The following is an 18,909-nucleotide window of genomic DNA, read 5'->3' as shown; positions in this document are numbered from 1 at the left end:
TGTATAGGAGAGAAAAAAAAAATAGAGCAAACAATTATTCTAGGTAAAGCTGTCACATATGGCTCCACCCAGGAAAAAAGGCACAGCTTAACAGAAAAATACTAAGTTATGAACACATGCTATGGGGGAAAAAGAGATTGAAGCAAGTTTATAGTAGAAAAAGCTGTTGTAATGGTTTTGCTAAGGAAAAAGGACTCAGCTGAATACACCAGCATTGAGCCAAGTGTACTTTCTATAGAAAGAAAAGCAAAGAGAGAGAACAAGCAGCTGGCGGTAGAAATTGAAAGTAATTTAGAATTTTAGAGCAGCATTGCTCATTTAGTCTCAACTGTCTTTTTTTATAGCTATAATCAATTATTTATGACAACTCACCAAAACAAAAAACTTCAATAAATACACTGTTCTTTCACTACCACCATGTAAATTGGTTGGCTATTATATTCCTCTTTCTTCTGTCTCAGTCACTGGGTTAAATAGGATTTATCTCAGCACATTTTCTCAGATGAAAAAATTTGTTTGAAAAAAAAGTAATTGATGAGCACTGTCCAACCAATTATTCTGAGGGAAAGAGACACTCCAGAGCCTTGCAAAGCTGCAGAACTTTGTCATAATTCACCTTAGCAAGCACATTTTGCAGACATGCATGCCCACCTTTACAATGGATATTGTGTTGGACGTCAATGATCTGTGGTTTAAAATAAATATGGTTCCTGCTCATCCTCCTTCTCATTGAGACCATCTAACACAAATACTCAGTCACTGCAGTTTAATGAGCTCTCAGAGATACATGGTTTCCAAGGCCACGCTTCCCAGCTTGAGGAAACGATATATTGAGCAATGTGGGAAAAAATGTATAATAATTCTGTTCAGGGAGTGTGGAAAATGGTGCACTAGCAGCACTACTGCTACAGAAAAACCATTCAGGTAGACTTCTTTTTCCCCCCTTACAGGCTTTAATCAATTTGTCTTTTCACCCTTCATAAGCACCTCACCAAGCCAATGTTATTGCTTAATTTATTTCTTGGCAGTGGATAAAGTCACATACACACACCCACACACTACTATATCTGGAGCTTCACTTCCACCCACTCATAGCATACAAAGTCCTTATCACCAAGACAGCTCTGCTGCATAAAGTTTCCTTCTGCTACTTTAGACAGCATATCTTCTTTGTCTTTGTTGTATAAAAATACCACAAATAGTCATTCTGCTTTTATATATTATAGGTATTTAAATTGGCTTTCTGAAGGTATTCATATACTGGAATCTTTAGAAATTTTGCAGCATTTCATACATAAATAACTTAGCTTTTTATTGTGATTTTATGTTGCAAACCAAAACAAAGGAGTCCCTTTTTATTTCCATTTTCTCTTGTCCTAATCACACACTCCACCAAGGTATGTCGAGTGATTTTGAGAAAACAGCTAATTTTCACTATAACACAGCTTATAAACCGACTAAACATTATCCAAGCGTCATATTTTAATTGTCTCATGAAATAAAAAAACAAAATATTAACAGAAATCTGTGCATTGTTCTTATACTTATACATGTGCATATACATTTCCTGTTTGGTGTAAGATATAAGATGAGGTTTAACCCACAATAAACCGTCAGCAGTTGAGGTGATTTGTCTTTGTGGGGCAGTAAAATCACAAGTTACAAAAACTTAATTAACTAGGTGAGCCTTGGGGAATCTTTCAAAATGCCTCCCCAAGCAACAGCAGAAAGCACGAATGACCTCCAGCTACCACAGACCTGCTTACTGATACAGAAAATGTGATTGCTTTTCATATTCCACTGAATTTCCAACATTTCCCATTTCACCCCAGGACACACAGATGCTCCAAACGCACCGCAGTAGGTAGAACAGAGGAGGCGTTTGTGTGCAAGAGTGGGCGTTATTAGCTAAATTAATTTTAATAAGCATCCCTTGAAAAATAATGAACGTGAGACAATGTGAACGACGAGTTTAAAAGCTTGTTGATGTATGGAAGACGGATAATGGGATAAGAGAAGTGAAACGGATGAGTTTAAGGAGGTGCGCAGTACTGCATGTTCAATTTATATGTAAATCAATCCACCTAATGGGATGACCTGGACCAGGTGCGACAGGATAGGAAAACGATCCCACCCGAAAGCATTTTAAAAGTTTGAAACCTCACGGGGTTTACCTAGAGCATTTTGTCAGCCCTGTTATAATAACCCATTAGAGAACAACCTAATGAGGTGATTTATTTGAGCTACCGCCACTATTCTGGCGACACGCATCCCTGCCTCAGCCCATAGGTGGGTTCACGCAGCACAGGGAGCAGGTTGGCCTTCCCCCCCCCATGTGCATGTGAGTATAAGCTAGATCGATAAGTGACAAACATACCACCGCTAAGGCATTGCTCCATCTCACCTTTTCTGCTCTGTGGTTTTGTGAAACAAAGTTAATATATGTCTCTCACACTGACCCTCCTTGTTAGAGCGACAGCAGAAGGATAATCAGCAGAGAACAAATGATGTGCTGCAAACCCCCCTGCTGGGTGACTTTTGACCGTACGGATGCCCTGTCTACCTGATGACTGTCACAATGTGGATGAAAAGTAGACTGTGCACCCAGTGTGTATCTCTACAATTTCTTAAGCCGATTTATAATTCTTTTTTTTTGGTAGATAGAAGGTTTTAGTGTATTTTGAAGAGGAATTGCTGGTGCAGTCCCTCTGTCTATCAGTCACTAATGGTGTGGAGCAGTGGGAGTCTAGGACACCTGCATCCGCTGCCTGATAATGAATATGATGAAGATGGATATTACTTTTACCCCGTTTGAAAAGCACGTTCACAGCGAGAGAGTGATTACAGCGGTAATTGGCATCCTCAGTGGCTGCCACTACAGATACTCATGATGAGGTTGTCGTGGCAAAAATGTAGATAACATTTACATTATTCATGCTAAAACAGGACGCCTAACCAAACAAATAACCCATGAGACTTTTAAAAACCCCTTAGAGTTTGCCCTTTTTGTAAGAGAATAAAAATGTAAAGCATACATACAGCACATAAATTTTAAGGTCAAGGTGCTATAAAGCCAGATTAGTTATTTTTTATAGACCTCAGCGACACACAACCTGATACAACCTTCTGTTCATTTATACAGGTGGATTAATAAATGCAAATCTGATTTCCCAGTTGAAGCTGGGGACAGTGTGACTGTCCCTCAGCAAGTCATTTTTTAAGGTAGTCAAAACTAATGACATAGCAGGAACCTTTCCTTATCAACTTTTCACAATTTTTGATTAATAAACAATACAATTTAATGCATAACTGGATAGACACATGGTTTTCCTTTCTTTATGGTATTCCTTTCTTTCTTCTGCTATTCTCTAAAGTGAAAATTTAAGGATTAAAGAGCTACTAGTCTCACAGATTACTTAGCTGTAGATTCTTGTAGCTCCTCCAGAGTTACCATGTTCCACCTACCAGCTTTTTTTATTGCTGTTCTTCCTTATTAAACATGTCGGTTTAATTAGCCTTGTTTTTTTATGTTTACACTTGTTCCCTCCATTCATTATGGAAAATGGTTTGAACAGAGAGGGCCTCCCGATATTATTTTATGACCTATCAAAGGGGTACCCGACTCCAATCCTCTAACTTTTTGATACATTCCTCCTCCAACCCACCTGAATCAGATGCCTGATGTCGCTCCTCAGCATGTCATCAACGTCTGCATAGACTCGGCGAGGAGCTATTCATCGGATTTAGGTGAGTTGAAGAAGGAATGCTTCTAAAAATTGCAGGACAGGACAGTGGTCAAGGACTGGACTACTTTAAACTTTTTGAAATCCTTATTCCTGAATTGTTTGCCTCTGTTGTTCTCTAATAAACCCCAGAGGCCTTTTACATTAGTTGACTGCACCTAAGGTTCAAGTATTAGATTCATAGCACTGAGTAACTAAGATTAAATGTATTGTATTTATTATCATTGTCATTCATCCTTTAAAGAATAGTTTGAAAATATTTTTCATTTGCAAAATATATATTTATGTGAAAAACACTTAATAATTTATTTTAAGTGTGCTGAAGAAAAGTTTCCTGTTGTGAAAAACATATATGGTTGCAGATAATAGGAACCACTTGAATGGGTATCTGTCTAAAACAGGAGTCCGCAAATATTTCAAGATGTGACCCTAAAACAACACTGTATTAATAATGTGTTGTTGTTTTTTTTTATTTCTTTAAAAAATATACTTTTTTTTATGTCATTATTTAAAGTCCCAGTGTATAAGATTTCCTTTTATTTAGTGGTGCAGTAAAAACCAGATGTGTCAAGTACAAATACTTTATTACTGTACTTAAGGACATTTTTTAGGTATTTATACACTATACCCCATTACTTATTTTTCTTCATACTTCTGTCTTCTACTCATTACATTTTTACACAAATATCTGTACTTTCTATTTCCTACATTTTTAAAATAAACTTTTTTCGTGACTCTTGGCTTTGGTTTAATGTTTATAAATATTTATTTCACATCAATGTAGATTATTGGCGCCATCCGCATCTAGCGAAAACTAGATGTCGAAATGTCTGAAAGGTCGGACACAGGCGAGAGCGCATCGGGAGATGGAGACCAACAAGACCTCCCTCATCCTTGGCCCTATCTCAAAGAATTTTTTTTGAAATAGTCGAAATATTTAGTTTTCAGTTCATATAGAGGCATTTGGCTGTTTTTTTTAAAGGTTACTTTACACTTTTATACTTTAAGAAGTTTTTAGAGTACATACTTTTTCACTTTAACTTGAATGAGGTCCAGTTGATACTTCAACTTTTACCAGAGTGTTTTTAAACTGCAGTATCTATACTTCTACTTAAGTAACAAATGTGTGTACTTTTGACACCACTGCAGTTATGTTTATCATGGCCTTGCATTTCACAGGTGGATTAGGTTAGCGTATTATATGACATCTAAAGCCACTTGAAAGTTTTGATTTGGGTTATCAGACCAAAGGGGGCTGAACAAAAATACCAAACATCATTTTAAGACTTTCATTTGCAAACCATAAATACTTTTTCTTCTATTTCCCAGTTTTGCACTACTTGTTGTTGGACTATCATTTAAAGTCCATATAGAACTTGCCTGTTTTTATGATTGTGTGATAAAATCTTGATGATGAGGGATGTGAACATTTTCGTACATAAGCTACAGTAGGCAGAGGTGACCTATCTATTGATCTCTTCTTTTTCTGTCCCTTACATCTAGATGAAGATGAGAAAGAGAGAAATTGGTATCCATCTCCAACCATCAATCTAAGCTGACTTCTCTAATCATCTTTACAGGGAAGGATGAAAGAACCAAATGACAGCAGGGAACACAGGGGTCTACATCCTCTCCTCCAGGCTCTGTCTCCTCCCTCTTCCTGCTGTGCTTTTTTTCCTTCAACAGGATGAGTAATAAAAGAACGCTGATACAACAGCCCACACATTTAGAGGGTATAGGCCACAGGCTTGTTTTAATTTGAGCACACATTCAGGGTTTTAAGCCTGAGGGCTCCAGGCGCCGTAAGCTCCTTCTTTCATGCTCAGATGTTATTAACAGCGCGCCTCTGGAACCAAATGAGCAATGGTGAGGCCCGAAGGCTCATACTCAGTCACTGCCCAATCAACAGTGACACTTCCAAAAATTTCTATGTGGACACAATGAGTGAACGGAAGCTTGGACCACATACGATGTGGATCATGAATGAAAAGGGATTCATATTAAGAAACTGAATCCAATTAAATTTGTGTTACTCAGTCATGACAAGATGAGGCTCAGTGACAAAGATTAATCCTTCTTTCTGATAAAACTTTGAAGTGCAAGTAAACCCTCTGCCTGTGGCAACATCAGAACACGGAGAACAAGAAGGCATTTATTCGAACATGTAATGTCTGGGTGTTGCATTAGAAAAAAATCTGTTTTGTTTTTATCTATATAGCACCAACTCACAATTCTTATCATCTATGTTTTCTATGACGGTGAAACTTTTACACTGCATCCTGTAATATCCCTCAGGAATCCTGTTTGAACTGATTTATAAGTAAGTAGACTGATGCTCCAAGCTGTTAGGTCACCTGGATGGTCCAGACATAGAGGAATGTGTCATTAGACTCTTGCCTTCAACTCCCTTGTCAGAGACCCCCCCAAAAAGCATCCTTCTTCATTAAAAAGGTTGCTTTCAGAGCAGATGGTTAACAATAACTCTCCTATTTCAACCGATTTTGCTGTAGGACACTGTCTAGAGGACACATTGCATCCCCTGGAGAGCCCTGGAAAAATTGCACCAGCAAGGGCAAAGTAATGCAACTTGGTAATGATCATCATGGGACCTTCATAAATCTCCTGCTGAAGTTTTTCAAAATAGAAAAAAAGGGAAAAAATAAGAGGATGGGTCTATTTCACAGAATATTCAACATGTCATGTTTTGTGACCCAACAGGTCACTAAGATGCATCTCAGAATCCTGTGAACTACACAAAACATCCTCAACTCATATATGTTGTCAGCATAGCTATGTATTACTCATGCTCTCCAGAATCCCAGCCTTTATGGAGCAGTGTTAGGAAGTAAACAACAGTTAAAGAAAGCCTGAAGAATTCCTGTCTGCAGTTTGCCATAAGCTCATAAAAGGGACACTGAAACAACTGGAAGCAATTAGTTAAAAATGTGTGCATTCAATGAATGTATTAAATGCTTTTCTTGTAATTTCTAACCCCAAAAATTTATTTACACTGGAGTCAGAATCCCCCAGTCATACTTACACAGTCACAGACATTCCAACTCTGATAAGAAGATCAGTTAGGCAGCATAAGGCAAGAGTTAGGCCCACTCAGGGAAACATTGACATGTGACTAAAGGAAGCTGGACTTAAACCAACAGCATTCAGATTGCAAGAAAACCTGAAGACTGCACCAGGATACTGCAATGTCTGAGTATCCTGGTATGAAAACGCCTTTCAGTAGAGAATGAGAAGCTGGTCAGTTACAAAAGACTGAAGCTTTAAACACAACGTTCTCATAGAGAACCTGTTATTAGCTTTAAAAGACTTAAGTCTGGGCTTGAGTTTCAAATTTAAGCAGGACAATGAAGATCAACATTTAGCGCTACTTTGGTATAGTTCAGATTGATTGATTTAGAAAGAGAGAATTAAAAAGTCCAGACCTGAAGCAAAAGAAATATCTGTGGCAGGAAATAAAAATTAAAGGTAATTTTCATATGCTATCCATCAAATTAAACTGTGCTGGAGATTTTTTCCTAATTGGATATATTCACCGCTTTTCCTTGGGAAGCTGGTGGAGACGCCAATGTAAAAAATGTAAATGAATATAGATGTTTTTCAGAGTTTGGTTGTAAAAAGAAATTGAAAAACTCATCTCTTTTCCATTCCCTCTCACACAAACTGCAGTGATTGTAAAAAAAAAAAAGGACATTTTATAGCTTTTCTAGTCTGGTATCTCACAAAACCTAGGTTTTAAACCACAAAGTCAAAACAAGATGATTGATTGCACTGTTTGGAAGAGACATTTAATACATTGCTATATATATAATCTAACACCCTATGCGCATATTAATATCCTGAGAGTAAGTATAAGAGGTGCTGCAGGCTAATAGCAGCCATTATGATGAGGGATGATACCAATAAATTGATATCTCCAACACTCGCCAGTGTACTCTGTGCTTCTACTGTTAAAAGGATTGACTCAGCCTTCACTAACCTTGTGTTTAACTTGAACCGTCATTAGCAAATCAAAAGTAGATTAATTAATCACAGGTCCATGGCGGTGTGCATTAACTTAAGAGACCATTGTAATATAACTTAAAGAGAAATCACCTACGATTTCTCTTCCTGACACCAGAATGAGTACTTTGGTACTTCCAGGAGTGCTGGGTGCTGTCATCAAGAGGGAGAAAATGGATTCTGTAAGTGGGAGAGAGTCTATTACAGCATTAATTCTGCTACAAATGGAGCTATTCACTAATGGTCCCCGCTTAAATCTTGTCTTGTCCTTTATCAGTTCCTTTTTTCTATTCAAGCTTGATCCTGTTGCTTTTACCTTTTCCATATTTTTCAAATTCTTCACTTTTAAACCTAAGTGTTGCGATTTTGTAACTCTGATTAACATGTTGACCACCCTGACCACCCTTCTGACTCAGTGCAGAAACTATTGTTGTTCTCTCTCCAGCTCAGACACTTTGTAATCCTGTTAGACTCTGACTCATGTTGAGAAAAGGAAAAAAATAAATAAATAAAAAAGGCAACAAATGAATGCCTGATGGAAAGATCCTTCAACAAGAAAAATATTTTTCTGATAACATAAGGCCTCAGTAGCAGTTTTATATCTATCATCTTCACAGGCTTTGTTCTTTGACCTGTAGATCATGTCTTTTCTTATTATTCCTTCACTGTATCAACAAATACGTGGTGCCAATTTGTTAAAAGAAATGACTACAGTGCTGCCAACAAACCCATTAGTTTGCTAATAGTAGCCCCTGCTGGAAGAACTGGGAACTGCATTGAAAGATATATATATATATATATATATATATATATATATATATATATATATATATATATATATAAAAACCTAGATATAAAAAAAAAGGTCAGTCATTTGATATTTTTTACATGATGATATTTAATTTTAATTTTGGGGATTTTTTCTTTGCAATAGACTAAAATAATGTTATGCATAATTGGGAAGTTGTATGAAATGAACAAAAATCGTACCCACAAACGGAGGAGCAAACATAAAAGTAGGGCCCTCAGTAATAGTTTAATCACATGCAAAACAGTATGTTGGAAAACTAACACTAAACTCCATGGTGGTGGCAGTATCATAATTTGCCCATATCTTTTTCAATAGAACTTAAAAGCTAGTATCAGCTGATGGTTTAATTTCTACCTAAACTAGTACAATTATAAAGGAAAAGATGCATGGAGCAGGTATTTTTCTACATATATGTCAGTTTACAAACAGAATAAAATGATGTTATGATGAATGAAAATATTAATCTAAAAATAAAATAGATTGATTAAAGAGATAGATAACCACAGTTCCCTTTGGCGTAAACTCATCGTTCATTAACAATTAAATTACAATTACAGTTACGGAGCTTTAGCTTCATAGTTTATAGAAGTTTATAGTATATACAAGGAATTAGCAAATAGGTATATATCCTTAGAAAATAAGTTCTTTGTTTTATGAATTCTTTATGCACTGAGGCATTTCAAATTAGGAGACTGTACATCATCTACTCTGCAGCACATCATTATATTCAATAAACCTCTGCGGTGCCTGGAACCTTTCTTTGTGTGCATTTCTATTGTCTGACAAACCTGAGGTTCATCATTATTACAGTGTGTGAACCAGATTCTTTTCTTCAATACCTTCCCTCCATCTGTAAACATGCTGGTTTCCATGCCGTTCTCAAACACAAGCCACAGACAAACACTTCACCGACGAGCTGAAAGGATACTAACAATGGGCCATGTGCAGTGTTTAAGAAAGCAGAGGAGAGTGAGAAAGATGAGAGCTAACTCATAAAAAGGAGACAAATTTATCAGAAGAAAATTATATGATTTGATAGCAACATAGTGGAGGAAAATGTCAAGTGTTACATGAAAATCCAATCAGCTCATCGTAATCTGAAAGGTAATTAAAGAAGGTGTTCATTTCATGGTTATAATGTGGCATATCTGCTGTACTGACAATGACTAAATCTAGATTGCATTTTCCTTATTTTCAGAAAACTGATTTACTTGCTGATTTAATCTATTTATATCTTTTTCACCACTATGACGTCCGGAAGGTTCTATTTAACCCACTTCTTGATTGCAAAGGTCAGCCAGTAATCAGGAATAAGTGGGACTTGTGACACAGAAATGATTTAATAAAAGTTATTTATTCTAATTTTAAAACTGTCTTACACTATACAACACTGACTGTGGATGGATAACTGAAAAAAAGGTTTCTTTATACCACTGATTAGTCCCTCCAATGTGCACAGAGGAATTTCAGCCCCTTCCTCTTTGCTAAACACCATCAACATTTTGGTGTTTCTTATATGATTCATACCAGGGTTGGGGCTTTTAATTTGCCTTCAGTATAAACCATATTTCTCTCCAGCTATTCATTGAAATAATGATGTGCACAAAAGTCTACCACGCTGGTATGTAAACTCTTCATTTTAATTTACAAAAAGGATTCAACTATTTTCATCAAAGCCTACATGTAAGAAAAGCATCAGCAGTCAGTTGGAATCCTAAATTGAACTTTTAGGCTGACATGCATAATGCTCTGTGGTGAAAAAAATTAACCCCACTTACTGTATCATACTAAAAAGACAATCCATGCGGTGAAGCGTGGTGGTAGCTGCATGCTGGGGTGATGACATTTAACAGAGAGAAGAAAGCTGGTGAGAGTTGATGGGAAGATGAAGTCAGTTAAATAGGGAAACTAGTGGGAGCAACAGAAGACATGCTGGGACAATGTCAAAAGGAGCCATAATTCATAAAGGCATTAAAAAAATTGTAGTTTTAAGCAAATCTTTTAGACCTCATCCAGCCTCATTACCAAAAAGGGTGTATCTTATCCCTATTATGTAAAAAGCTTTATGTTTTTTTTATTCTATTTAACTAAAATCAAAGATAATAGTTACACCGTAACCTTAGAAGAGAGTTAATGTGTAATTAACAAGCCTAATAGTTTTGTGCTTTTTTTTCAAATTAATTTAAATTCTCTGAACTCAAACTAAAACATAGGCAAATAATGATTGCTTTGATATCAGATCCTGGTTCTAACAGAACATCAATCCCTGTTCAGCATTAGCAAAAAGTAGTTTATTCAAGTATACTAAAAGTGCACTAATTTCATACTTAAAATCAGGCAGTGCACGTAGAGTTTACTTATTCTAAACTATATTTCATATACAAGTGTACTTGACTATACTATTGTTTACTTTATTGTTTACTAAAGTATACTTTAAGTGTAATTTAGTAAACTTAAAAATGTCCCAATTTAGTTTAAAGAAGCATTACTTTAGTAATACTTCAAGTACACTAAAAGTACATTGTTCGGTATACTTTCTAAATTTATACTTAAGTATTCTTTATAGAATTTACCCTAAGTACACCACTTTTTGCTAAGGGCTTTTTATATTCATGCAGCCATTTTACCTGAAATGTTCTTTCAGGTGACTTAAAAAATAAATGTTTTATACATAAAGTTTATGATAAAAATAAATCATAATGGATGTGGATCTCTGCCACACAAACATGTCAACACACGCTAAACCAATAGCAAAAAAAAGGAAGAAAAAAAAAACAAAACTTAATGATTTACTCTTAAGGTGCACTTGAAATGACGTCGTGCGCATACAAGGGCAAAAGTGTAAGAAAAGAAAGAAGTTCCTGGAAGCAGGGGAAGGAGCTCGCAGGAGAAAAAAAAATGCGGGGGAATTTCTGACAGACTCAACTTTATTCTCACTAAGTTATCAAACAACAAAACTAAAGTTCTAATGAAGGAAATATCCCGCAGAATTGAGGCAGCCGTTCATCCTGACGCGCCAGTTTTGGACATCAACGCACAAATGGTGAGTTAGTGCGTCACAATAACACCGCGTTATATTTCAAATCCATCCTTTATTTAAAACATTCGGGAAACTATTTTACAAAAATGGTGAGATTATGCCTATGTAGCTATGTGTTGGTCTACCTTATAACCCAAGTCACTTTTTTCACAAAATATTTCTGTGAATATTATCCTATTGTTCAGAGCGTCAATTTTTCTAAATTTGTTTAAATATGATAAGATATTTTTTATGTTTAGAAATAGCTTTATGATCTTGAAAAGATAAAATAACAGAATTTATAGTATTTTCCGGTTAATTTTTCACCTTCTTAGAATGAAACCACTTCACAAAGACTAATATTATATGAAATAGGGTTCAACAGTTGTTTATAGACATTTAAAGTTTTTTAACAACAGGTATAGTTTCTCAGGTTTCTAGGATTAAAACTGAAGGGGCTTTATCTTTATCCAGCCTGTAGTTAATTTTAGCCTCTCAAGAAATTCAAAAAGTCTTTCAAGAGGAAGTACAGCTGAATTTCATCAGCATAAAATGATACTAGCATAAGGATTTTTCTCTTAATTTAATCTTTATGTGAAATTTAGATATGCTTAATCACAGTTTCAAAGCATTAAGCTTCTCCTTTACTAACTTAGGGAGCGCTTTGACATTTGAATGTATGCCTAAGTGTTTCTTAAATCTTTTTAGATTAATCAATAATAGTTCAAAAATTGTGTGTTTATAAAATTGGCCCCAAATAGAGATTGCTGAACTCATCATTTGATCAGAATAATCTGCCATGGTTCGCCTTTCATAGACGGTCAAAGTTTGATTCTACAGACATGATTTAAACTATTTAAAAACACTTTAGTTTTCACATTATTTTTTATAGTTAAGATGTTTCTGGACTCTGAATCCTTTTTGATTTTGTCTGGAAGAACCATCATCATAATAGTATGGTCATGATCATGTTGGTCAACACGATTAGGATGCTGTTGGGTTATTGGATTGGTCACTCTGATAAAAATCTGATTCTACAGGTGTTCAGTGAGGTGGAACACTGCAGGAAGTCTTTATAAAACTCTATTTTTAAGGGAAACCATTATAATCTTAAGTGACATAGTTTGACTATTTAAGACTAAAGGTAAAGTATTTCCATTATTTCCCCACCTTTACATTACTTCAAATAATAGGATGGTATATTTATGTGTTGAAGACAAAGATGTCCTTTTTTCAAGTCACAATAAAACATTTGTTTTTTTATTTGGTTTTTTGAGAATATGAAGTGTTTGGTCGAGCATCTAAATTAAATCCTGTCAAGATTTCAAAAATATTTTTTGGAGGACTGAAATTACAATACAGAACGAAAACACAAGGAGCCTTGAAACTAAGGAATGAAATAAATAAGATGAGCCAAGAAGGACAAATTCCAAAATGAGAGAAAAACATCCCAAAGAAGAAGAAATCAAAGTCTATGGAGTCTATAATGTCTGTTATTGCCTATAGTCTTACTACTGAACATATTTATCTTAAGTAATTAAACCATTTTTAAAAACTTTGTTAAATTTGTGGTTGTCTGTTGTTACATTTTTTTTCCTGTAGTGTGTTAAATTGTGTAGATTGTTCACTTTAGATAGTTTTATTGTGTTTGTAATTGGGAATGTGGATATTTTACACAACTTATGTTGACTTTGATTTATCCATCCTGTCTTGAGTTTTTTGTTGCAGTATATGGTATACGTAATTTATTTTATTTATCTCTAGGCATGATCTTTGGACACTCATTTTACATAGAAAACCCGGCTGCTGGAATAAGTCTCTTCATGATCATAGCCGCTGTGCTGAATTGACCTCAGCCATGAGTGGAAAAGGCTGCCAGCTCCTTGTGTCTCCTTGCAGTGTCTCTCCATCATTAAATGCGATCAGAGGGCACCCGTCTCAGATCATTGGGATACCTGGGTCCTCTTCCCCTCAACAAAACCGATTTGGGTCATCTAGAGGAAGAACAGAGAACCCAAAAAGAAAAAGCCTTCCTTCTGTAAATCCTGGGAAACAAAATGAAGGCCATGTCATCCTGCCTAGCCTGAGCCTCCGCAGAAAGGTTTTGACCAATGGGAGAGATCTAACCGTTCCAGACGGAAACTCACAGCAAATGGACCCTTTTCCACTTCAAAACACAACCACAGCAATAGTCAAGAATGCAAAACTCCCAAACCCCTCTAACTACAACATCAAAGGTAAAATCTAGCTTAACAAATGGTGGGAATATATCAATATTGAAATATTTATGTGACTAAAATATCAGTGCAGCTTTATTTTCCAGAGCATTGCTTTTCAAAAGTATTTAAGCTTTTTCAAATGTTCTCGTGCTAAAACCAAAAACTGCAACATACTTTTATTGTGAGTTTTCCATCATAATAGCCTGTTTTTTATATCTTCTTTAACTCTGTACACCTTTAATGTCACAACAAAAAAAAAAACATGAATGCACAGGTTCTCCCCAGGTACTCTTGCTTTCTCCAACAATCTGAGGTACTGTAAACCCCATCTTTTGCTCAAAGATTGCTGGAGACAGGCACCAGCTCCCTGTGACCCTATTGGAGAAACAGTATATATGCATAATTTATAAAGTTCGTCACCATTATGCATCAATGTGTTCGTCTATAACAGAGAATCCCTCAAAAACTATTTCCAAATTTGTACCTTTAACTTGAAAAAATGTGGATAGGCTGAAACGGTATGAATACTTTTGCAAAGCACTAAGATGTTTAGAAGAACGGAGAAAAGCAAGAACTCATCACAGCCTTTAACAAGGTGTATACTGTTCTAGTTTGACTAAAAGAAGAATCCAAAATAGCTTTTAATGCAGGTTCCTTTCCTTTGTGGATCTCCTAAACTCGTTATGGCCTCATTATCTTATTTATTGATAATCTGTCATGCACAAAGAATGAAAATAAATGTCCTGCAGGACAGCAGGAGAAGGTGAAAAGCTATTAGTGATTAACAGAGCAGAGTCTTCCGTGTCTTATTTGTGCTGTGTGAGGAAAATTCCACAATCTCGCTCCTTAGAAACAAAAATCAAGAGCTGCTCCCAAAGGTGATCACTTATTTGTTAGAATGCCAGGTATAATAGTGGTTTAAAAGAATAAGATTTTGATTTTATTTTTTAAACTTTTCACTTGTTAATTTTGTACGTATCCAATACAATTCATTTAAGCCACCCAAAAAGATCTGATGTGGAGGAAAAAACTAAGGCTGAATTAGCTGCAATTATAGGTGTGGACTCCTTTTAAATTCTTTTACAGCCCTTTTATTGTTCAATTTATGTATTCTGTGTTAGTAGTCCATCAGCATACATTGTTTTGCCCATTTTAGAGTATAAATTATGTTGTGCCCACAGCCCTTTTCAGAAGACTCCACATATTTTCTTACAAATTTAATTCTGGAATTTAGCTTTTTCATTCTGAATGCTGATTATCTTCTGGTAAAGCCCCTGTTTTATTCATTTGGGTTTATTTGTGTGATGCTAAACTATAAAGCCACTCCTGACCTTCAGTTCTCAAGTAAACAATCGATGTTTTTTAGTTAAAACTGACTAATATTTGGAGTTTCTGTTTCAATTAAAGAAATGTAACCTCAAACTTTGATGCTGCCACCTCCATGTTTCTCTAAAATCATAGATACAATTTCCTTTTTTTTTGTTATAGTCAAAACAACTTAGATGGAGGATTTTATCCAAAAAAAGTGCTGAAATTGACCAAAAAAAGAACTTGAGGGTCTGCATACTAATCTGATCTAACACAGGTCTGTTTGCTTATCACTATTAATGTAACATTTATTTCTTATGGTCAATTTTTACAACATACGATCTGGCTATTTGACAGAGGTGGGTGTGACTTTATGTTAATGGCATAGATAACTTTAACCTGCATGCTCTACTTTAACTTTTATACTCCATGAAAATATTTAATGTTCCCACTTCTCTCCAGCTGACTTTGCAGTGTCTGGATGCACTATAGTGACCAGCAGTCCTACAAGTGTTTTCTCAGGACCAATGTTTCCTGCAAGGCCTTGTCCACCATCATGTCACAGTATGCCCGTTTCTCATACTGATGCCAGGTGAGAAAACTCTCGTAGTGTTATATTATTGATGTGGAAGTCAAGATATCAGAGTGTTAGTGAAGCAAATAATGTTGTTTTTTTAGGTCCTTACCGTCCAGAGAATCCCTGGCATCCACCACCCTCAGCCTGTTTGAAACCCAATCTGTGTTTAGTGGCAAACAAGATTGGCCATATGGTTACCGTGTGCTTCCCCCGGTGGGACTATCTCAGAGCTCTGCCCAAGCCGGTGAGGGGGGTGAACAGTTCAGCCTCCCCCCTGGTACCGCCATGTCGGGCACGACCACATCAGGGGAAACAAGCACCTCTGCCTCCTTGCCCTCATATCTTTTTGCAGCTGAGGCCGGAAGCCCCAGACAATCTCATGCGAAGAAGAGAGCGCTCTCCACATCACCATTATCAGATGTCTTTGGCGTTGATTTTAATAGCATTATTCGCACCTCACCTACGTCCCTTGTGGCTTATATCAACGGTTCATCCCATTCCACACTCTCTCCTGTTCAGTCTGATGGATATGGTCATTTCTTAGGGGTGAAAGGTCGCTGCATACCTCCCAAACATCCATGCAGCATGCTTAGCTCTGTACAAGGACTCTCCCCACTATCAGAGTGTGGCCACATGCAGGGGCTCGAAGAGGGTGGGAGTCTGGAGAACCAGATGGCCAACATGATGGTTGGGCCACAGTACCTTTCAGAAAAAGAGGGGCTTCTGGAGAAAATCTCCGACTGTTGCAGCCAAACATCCCACAGAATCCTACCACTTGTACAGTCAGAGTCAGCATCTTTGATGAGAACCCAAGAAGCTTCTGCTCCACATGGGCCTCCACCACCTTACTACTCTCACCATCACATAAACCCTTCCCGACATCACTGCAAAATGAAAGCCCAATCTCAGAGTGCTGCCACACAAGCTCCCATGTTTCCACACAGGAATGGAGTCGGCTTTTTACCAAAGATTCCCATGCTTGAGGAGGAGGACGGGGAGGTAGAGGACTGTGGTACCCACTTCTGCAGGTGGATGGATTGCACTGCCATTTATGACCAAAAGGAGGAGCTGGTAAGGCACATAGAGAAGCTCCATGTGGACCAGCAAAAGGCAGATGACTTCACCTGCTATTGGGTTTGCTGCCCAAGAAACTTAAAGCCATTCAACGCCAGATACAAGCTTCTTATCCACATGAGGGTCCACTCCGGGGAGAAGCCCAACAAATGCTCGGTATACCTTACATATCTGTATCTATCTGACTGTGCTGAAGTTGGTTCTGCATTCTCCTTCTTTTTATTCAATTCTGAAAATGCACAGTCAGCTCAAAAGGTTTTACTCTTCTGTGAGATGAATGATTTAATAGCAATGACATAGAAGCAGGATAAATGGCAGAGCTCACAGAATTAACTTCACTATGAGCCAATTAAAGCTAAAGTGTTTATCTGAACAGTTGATACATCAAAGTGCCAAAAAAATCTTTATTAGTGTGAATACCCTCATGTGCAATAGTAATGTAGCTGGCAAAGGTACTAATTTAAAATATGGCCAATCTCATTTTGACTTAAGCCATAGGGCAATTAGCAGAGCTCTGTGATAATTGGCATGGGAGTTAACTCAATTATATAGTTATTAAATAAGCACAAAAGAGGTCTAGCATTGCAGCACCGGCATTGCCCACTGGGCTTCTACTAGCTATTGTGGTTGTCAGCTTGCAAAGGGTTTGCCACGCCTCCTTTTGAAAAGCTTGGCTGGCTTTCTGGGTAGGTGATGCCCTATAATCCCATTTTCCACAGATTTGCCCCTTTGGCCAAAGAGATTATTTTCTTCAGATGTGAAGATTGCCAAGGCAAGAGTTTTATACAGGAAAGATGATGCACAGGGTAATAAAATATATTTTACAGTAAAATACATTTAAAAAATCTATTAAGCCAAAAAATTTTAGCTGGTGGAGATGTTCAGTCATCCAGTTCATAGTCATTCCAAAAAGTTAAAGTTAAAAAAACAAACCACTGGACTTTTTTTTTCCAAGTTTGATGACGTTTCGCTTCCCATCCAGGAAGCTTTCTCTAATCAAAATGTTTGGATTAGCATTGAGTTCCAGGCTTTTATAGAATAGCCCAACAAAGCCCAATAAAAAACATAAAAGCAAGGTTTTACATTAAAAGAACCAAGATGTGGAAGGCAAACTCAAAACAAGCAAATGGCACATTAATGATGACAGTTAAGTAATGTTCTGGCTTTAACCTTTACATTTAATATGTTTTTATATTTTTAGTCCTTGTCTGAAGAATTCAACAGTTTCTGCACATGAAAGTCCTATGTTACTGCAACATTTAACCTCCCCCTGAGATCAATAAAGTATTTTTGAAAGGAATTTAATCTAATTTCAGGTTTTCAGTACATTAATGCCAAAGATAAATAGAAGGCAAAATACAGATAGAATATAAAATGTAAAATCCGACTCATCTTGTTTGCCTTAGGGGTCTAGATGTTTCATACCCGAGGAGTAAACTCTTGATCCACCTAACTTGCTTAGTGCTTTCAAGTTTGGGCCAGGGCTTTGGGAAAACTGTAACTGCTTGAGTATTTTTTAAACCACACTAAGACCTAGTTATGATAACTGAAAATACATGCACTTTTCTTCTGCATCCTGACAGAAAACCCTCAAATCTGTTTTTTGAAGGCAGTTTTAAACTGATACAGCCAGAAGTGTTTTGTGGCTGTATTTAAAGTCCGAGTCTCTAATAGCAACTAGGTTATCGGTACATGTTAAATAATTACTAGCCTATTTTAGCCTGTTTGTTTCCTGATCTCTAACTTTCCATTAAAAAAAAAATCAAATAAAAAATGAAAAGGTGCATTATTCATTCAGTCACATGTCATTTTTTTTGGGAAATTCTTTAAATTATGGATATTTAAGCCAGCCAGTAGTTTCTGTACTTTTTAATTTACATCAGGCGGGATTATTTGCTTACTTGAGTTGCTCTTTAGGAAAATAGATTTCTTGCAATTACTTTTCGACTTTTAATTTTCAATTTTGTGCATTAGTAGCTGTAAAAGCAGCAGTACTGCCAGATTTAGCATCTTCCAAAATCTGTTCTGTAGTCAAATGTAGCCAACCTCAGCAATAACATTAGTGGACGTTAAAGCTACAGTGTGTAACTTTTAGCGACATCTAGCGGTCACACTGCAGACTGCAGCAACATGAACATCTC

At 36.6% G+C, this 18,909-nt stretch overlaps 1 protein-coding gene across 1 annotated transcript in view; it reads left to right on the top strand.

The window, feature by feature from the left end:
- The first annotated feature begins 11,456 nt into the window (after nt 1-11,456).
- Nucleotides 11,457-18,909, top strand: part of LOC107088441 (zinc finger protein GLIS3-like) — a 26,443-nt gene continuing 18,990 nt past the window's right edge. The window contains exons 1-4 of the mRNA XM_015380609.1: nt 11,457-11,614; nt 13,355-13,827; nt 15,580-15,709; nt 15,796-16,924. Of these exons, the coding sequence (XP_015236095.1) occupies nt 13,449-13,827; nt 15,580-15,709; nt 15,796-16,924 (1,638 nt within the window). The 5' untranslated portion in view covers nt 11,457-11,614; nt 13,355-13,448. The remainder of the gene's footprint in view (nt 11,615-13,354; nt 13,828-15,579; nt 15,710-15,795; nt 16,925-18,909) is intronic.

The sequence above is a fragment of the Cyprinodon variegatus genome, unplaced genomic scaffold, assembly GCF_000732505.1.
Source record: "Cyprinodon variegatus isolate N-32 unplaced genomic scaffold, C_variegatus-1.0 Scaffold218, whole genome shotgun sequence".
In the NCBI taxonomy this organism is placed as follows: Eukaryota; Metazoa; Chordata; class Actinopteri; order Cyprinodontiformes; family Cyprinodontidae; genus Cyprinodon; species Cyprinodon variegatus.
Note: the sequence above shows the minus strand (reverse complement) of the source record. Positions and strands in the feature narration are given on the sequence as shown.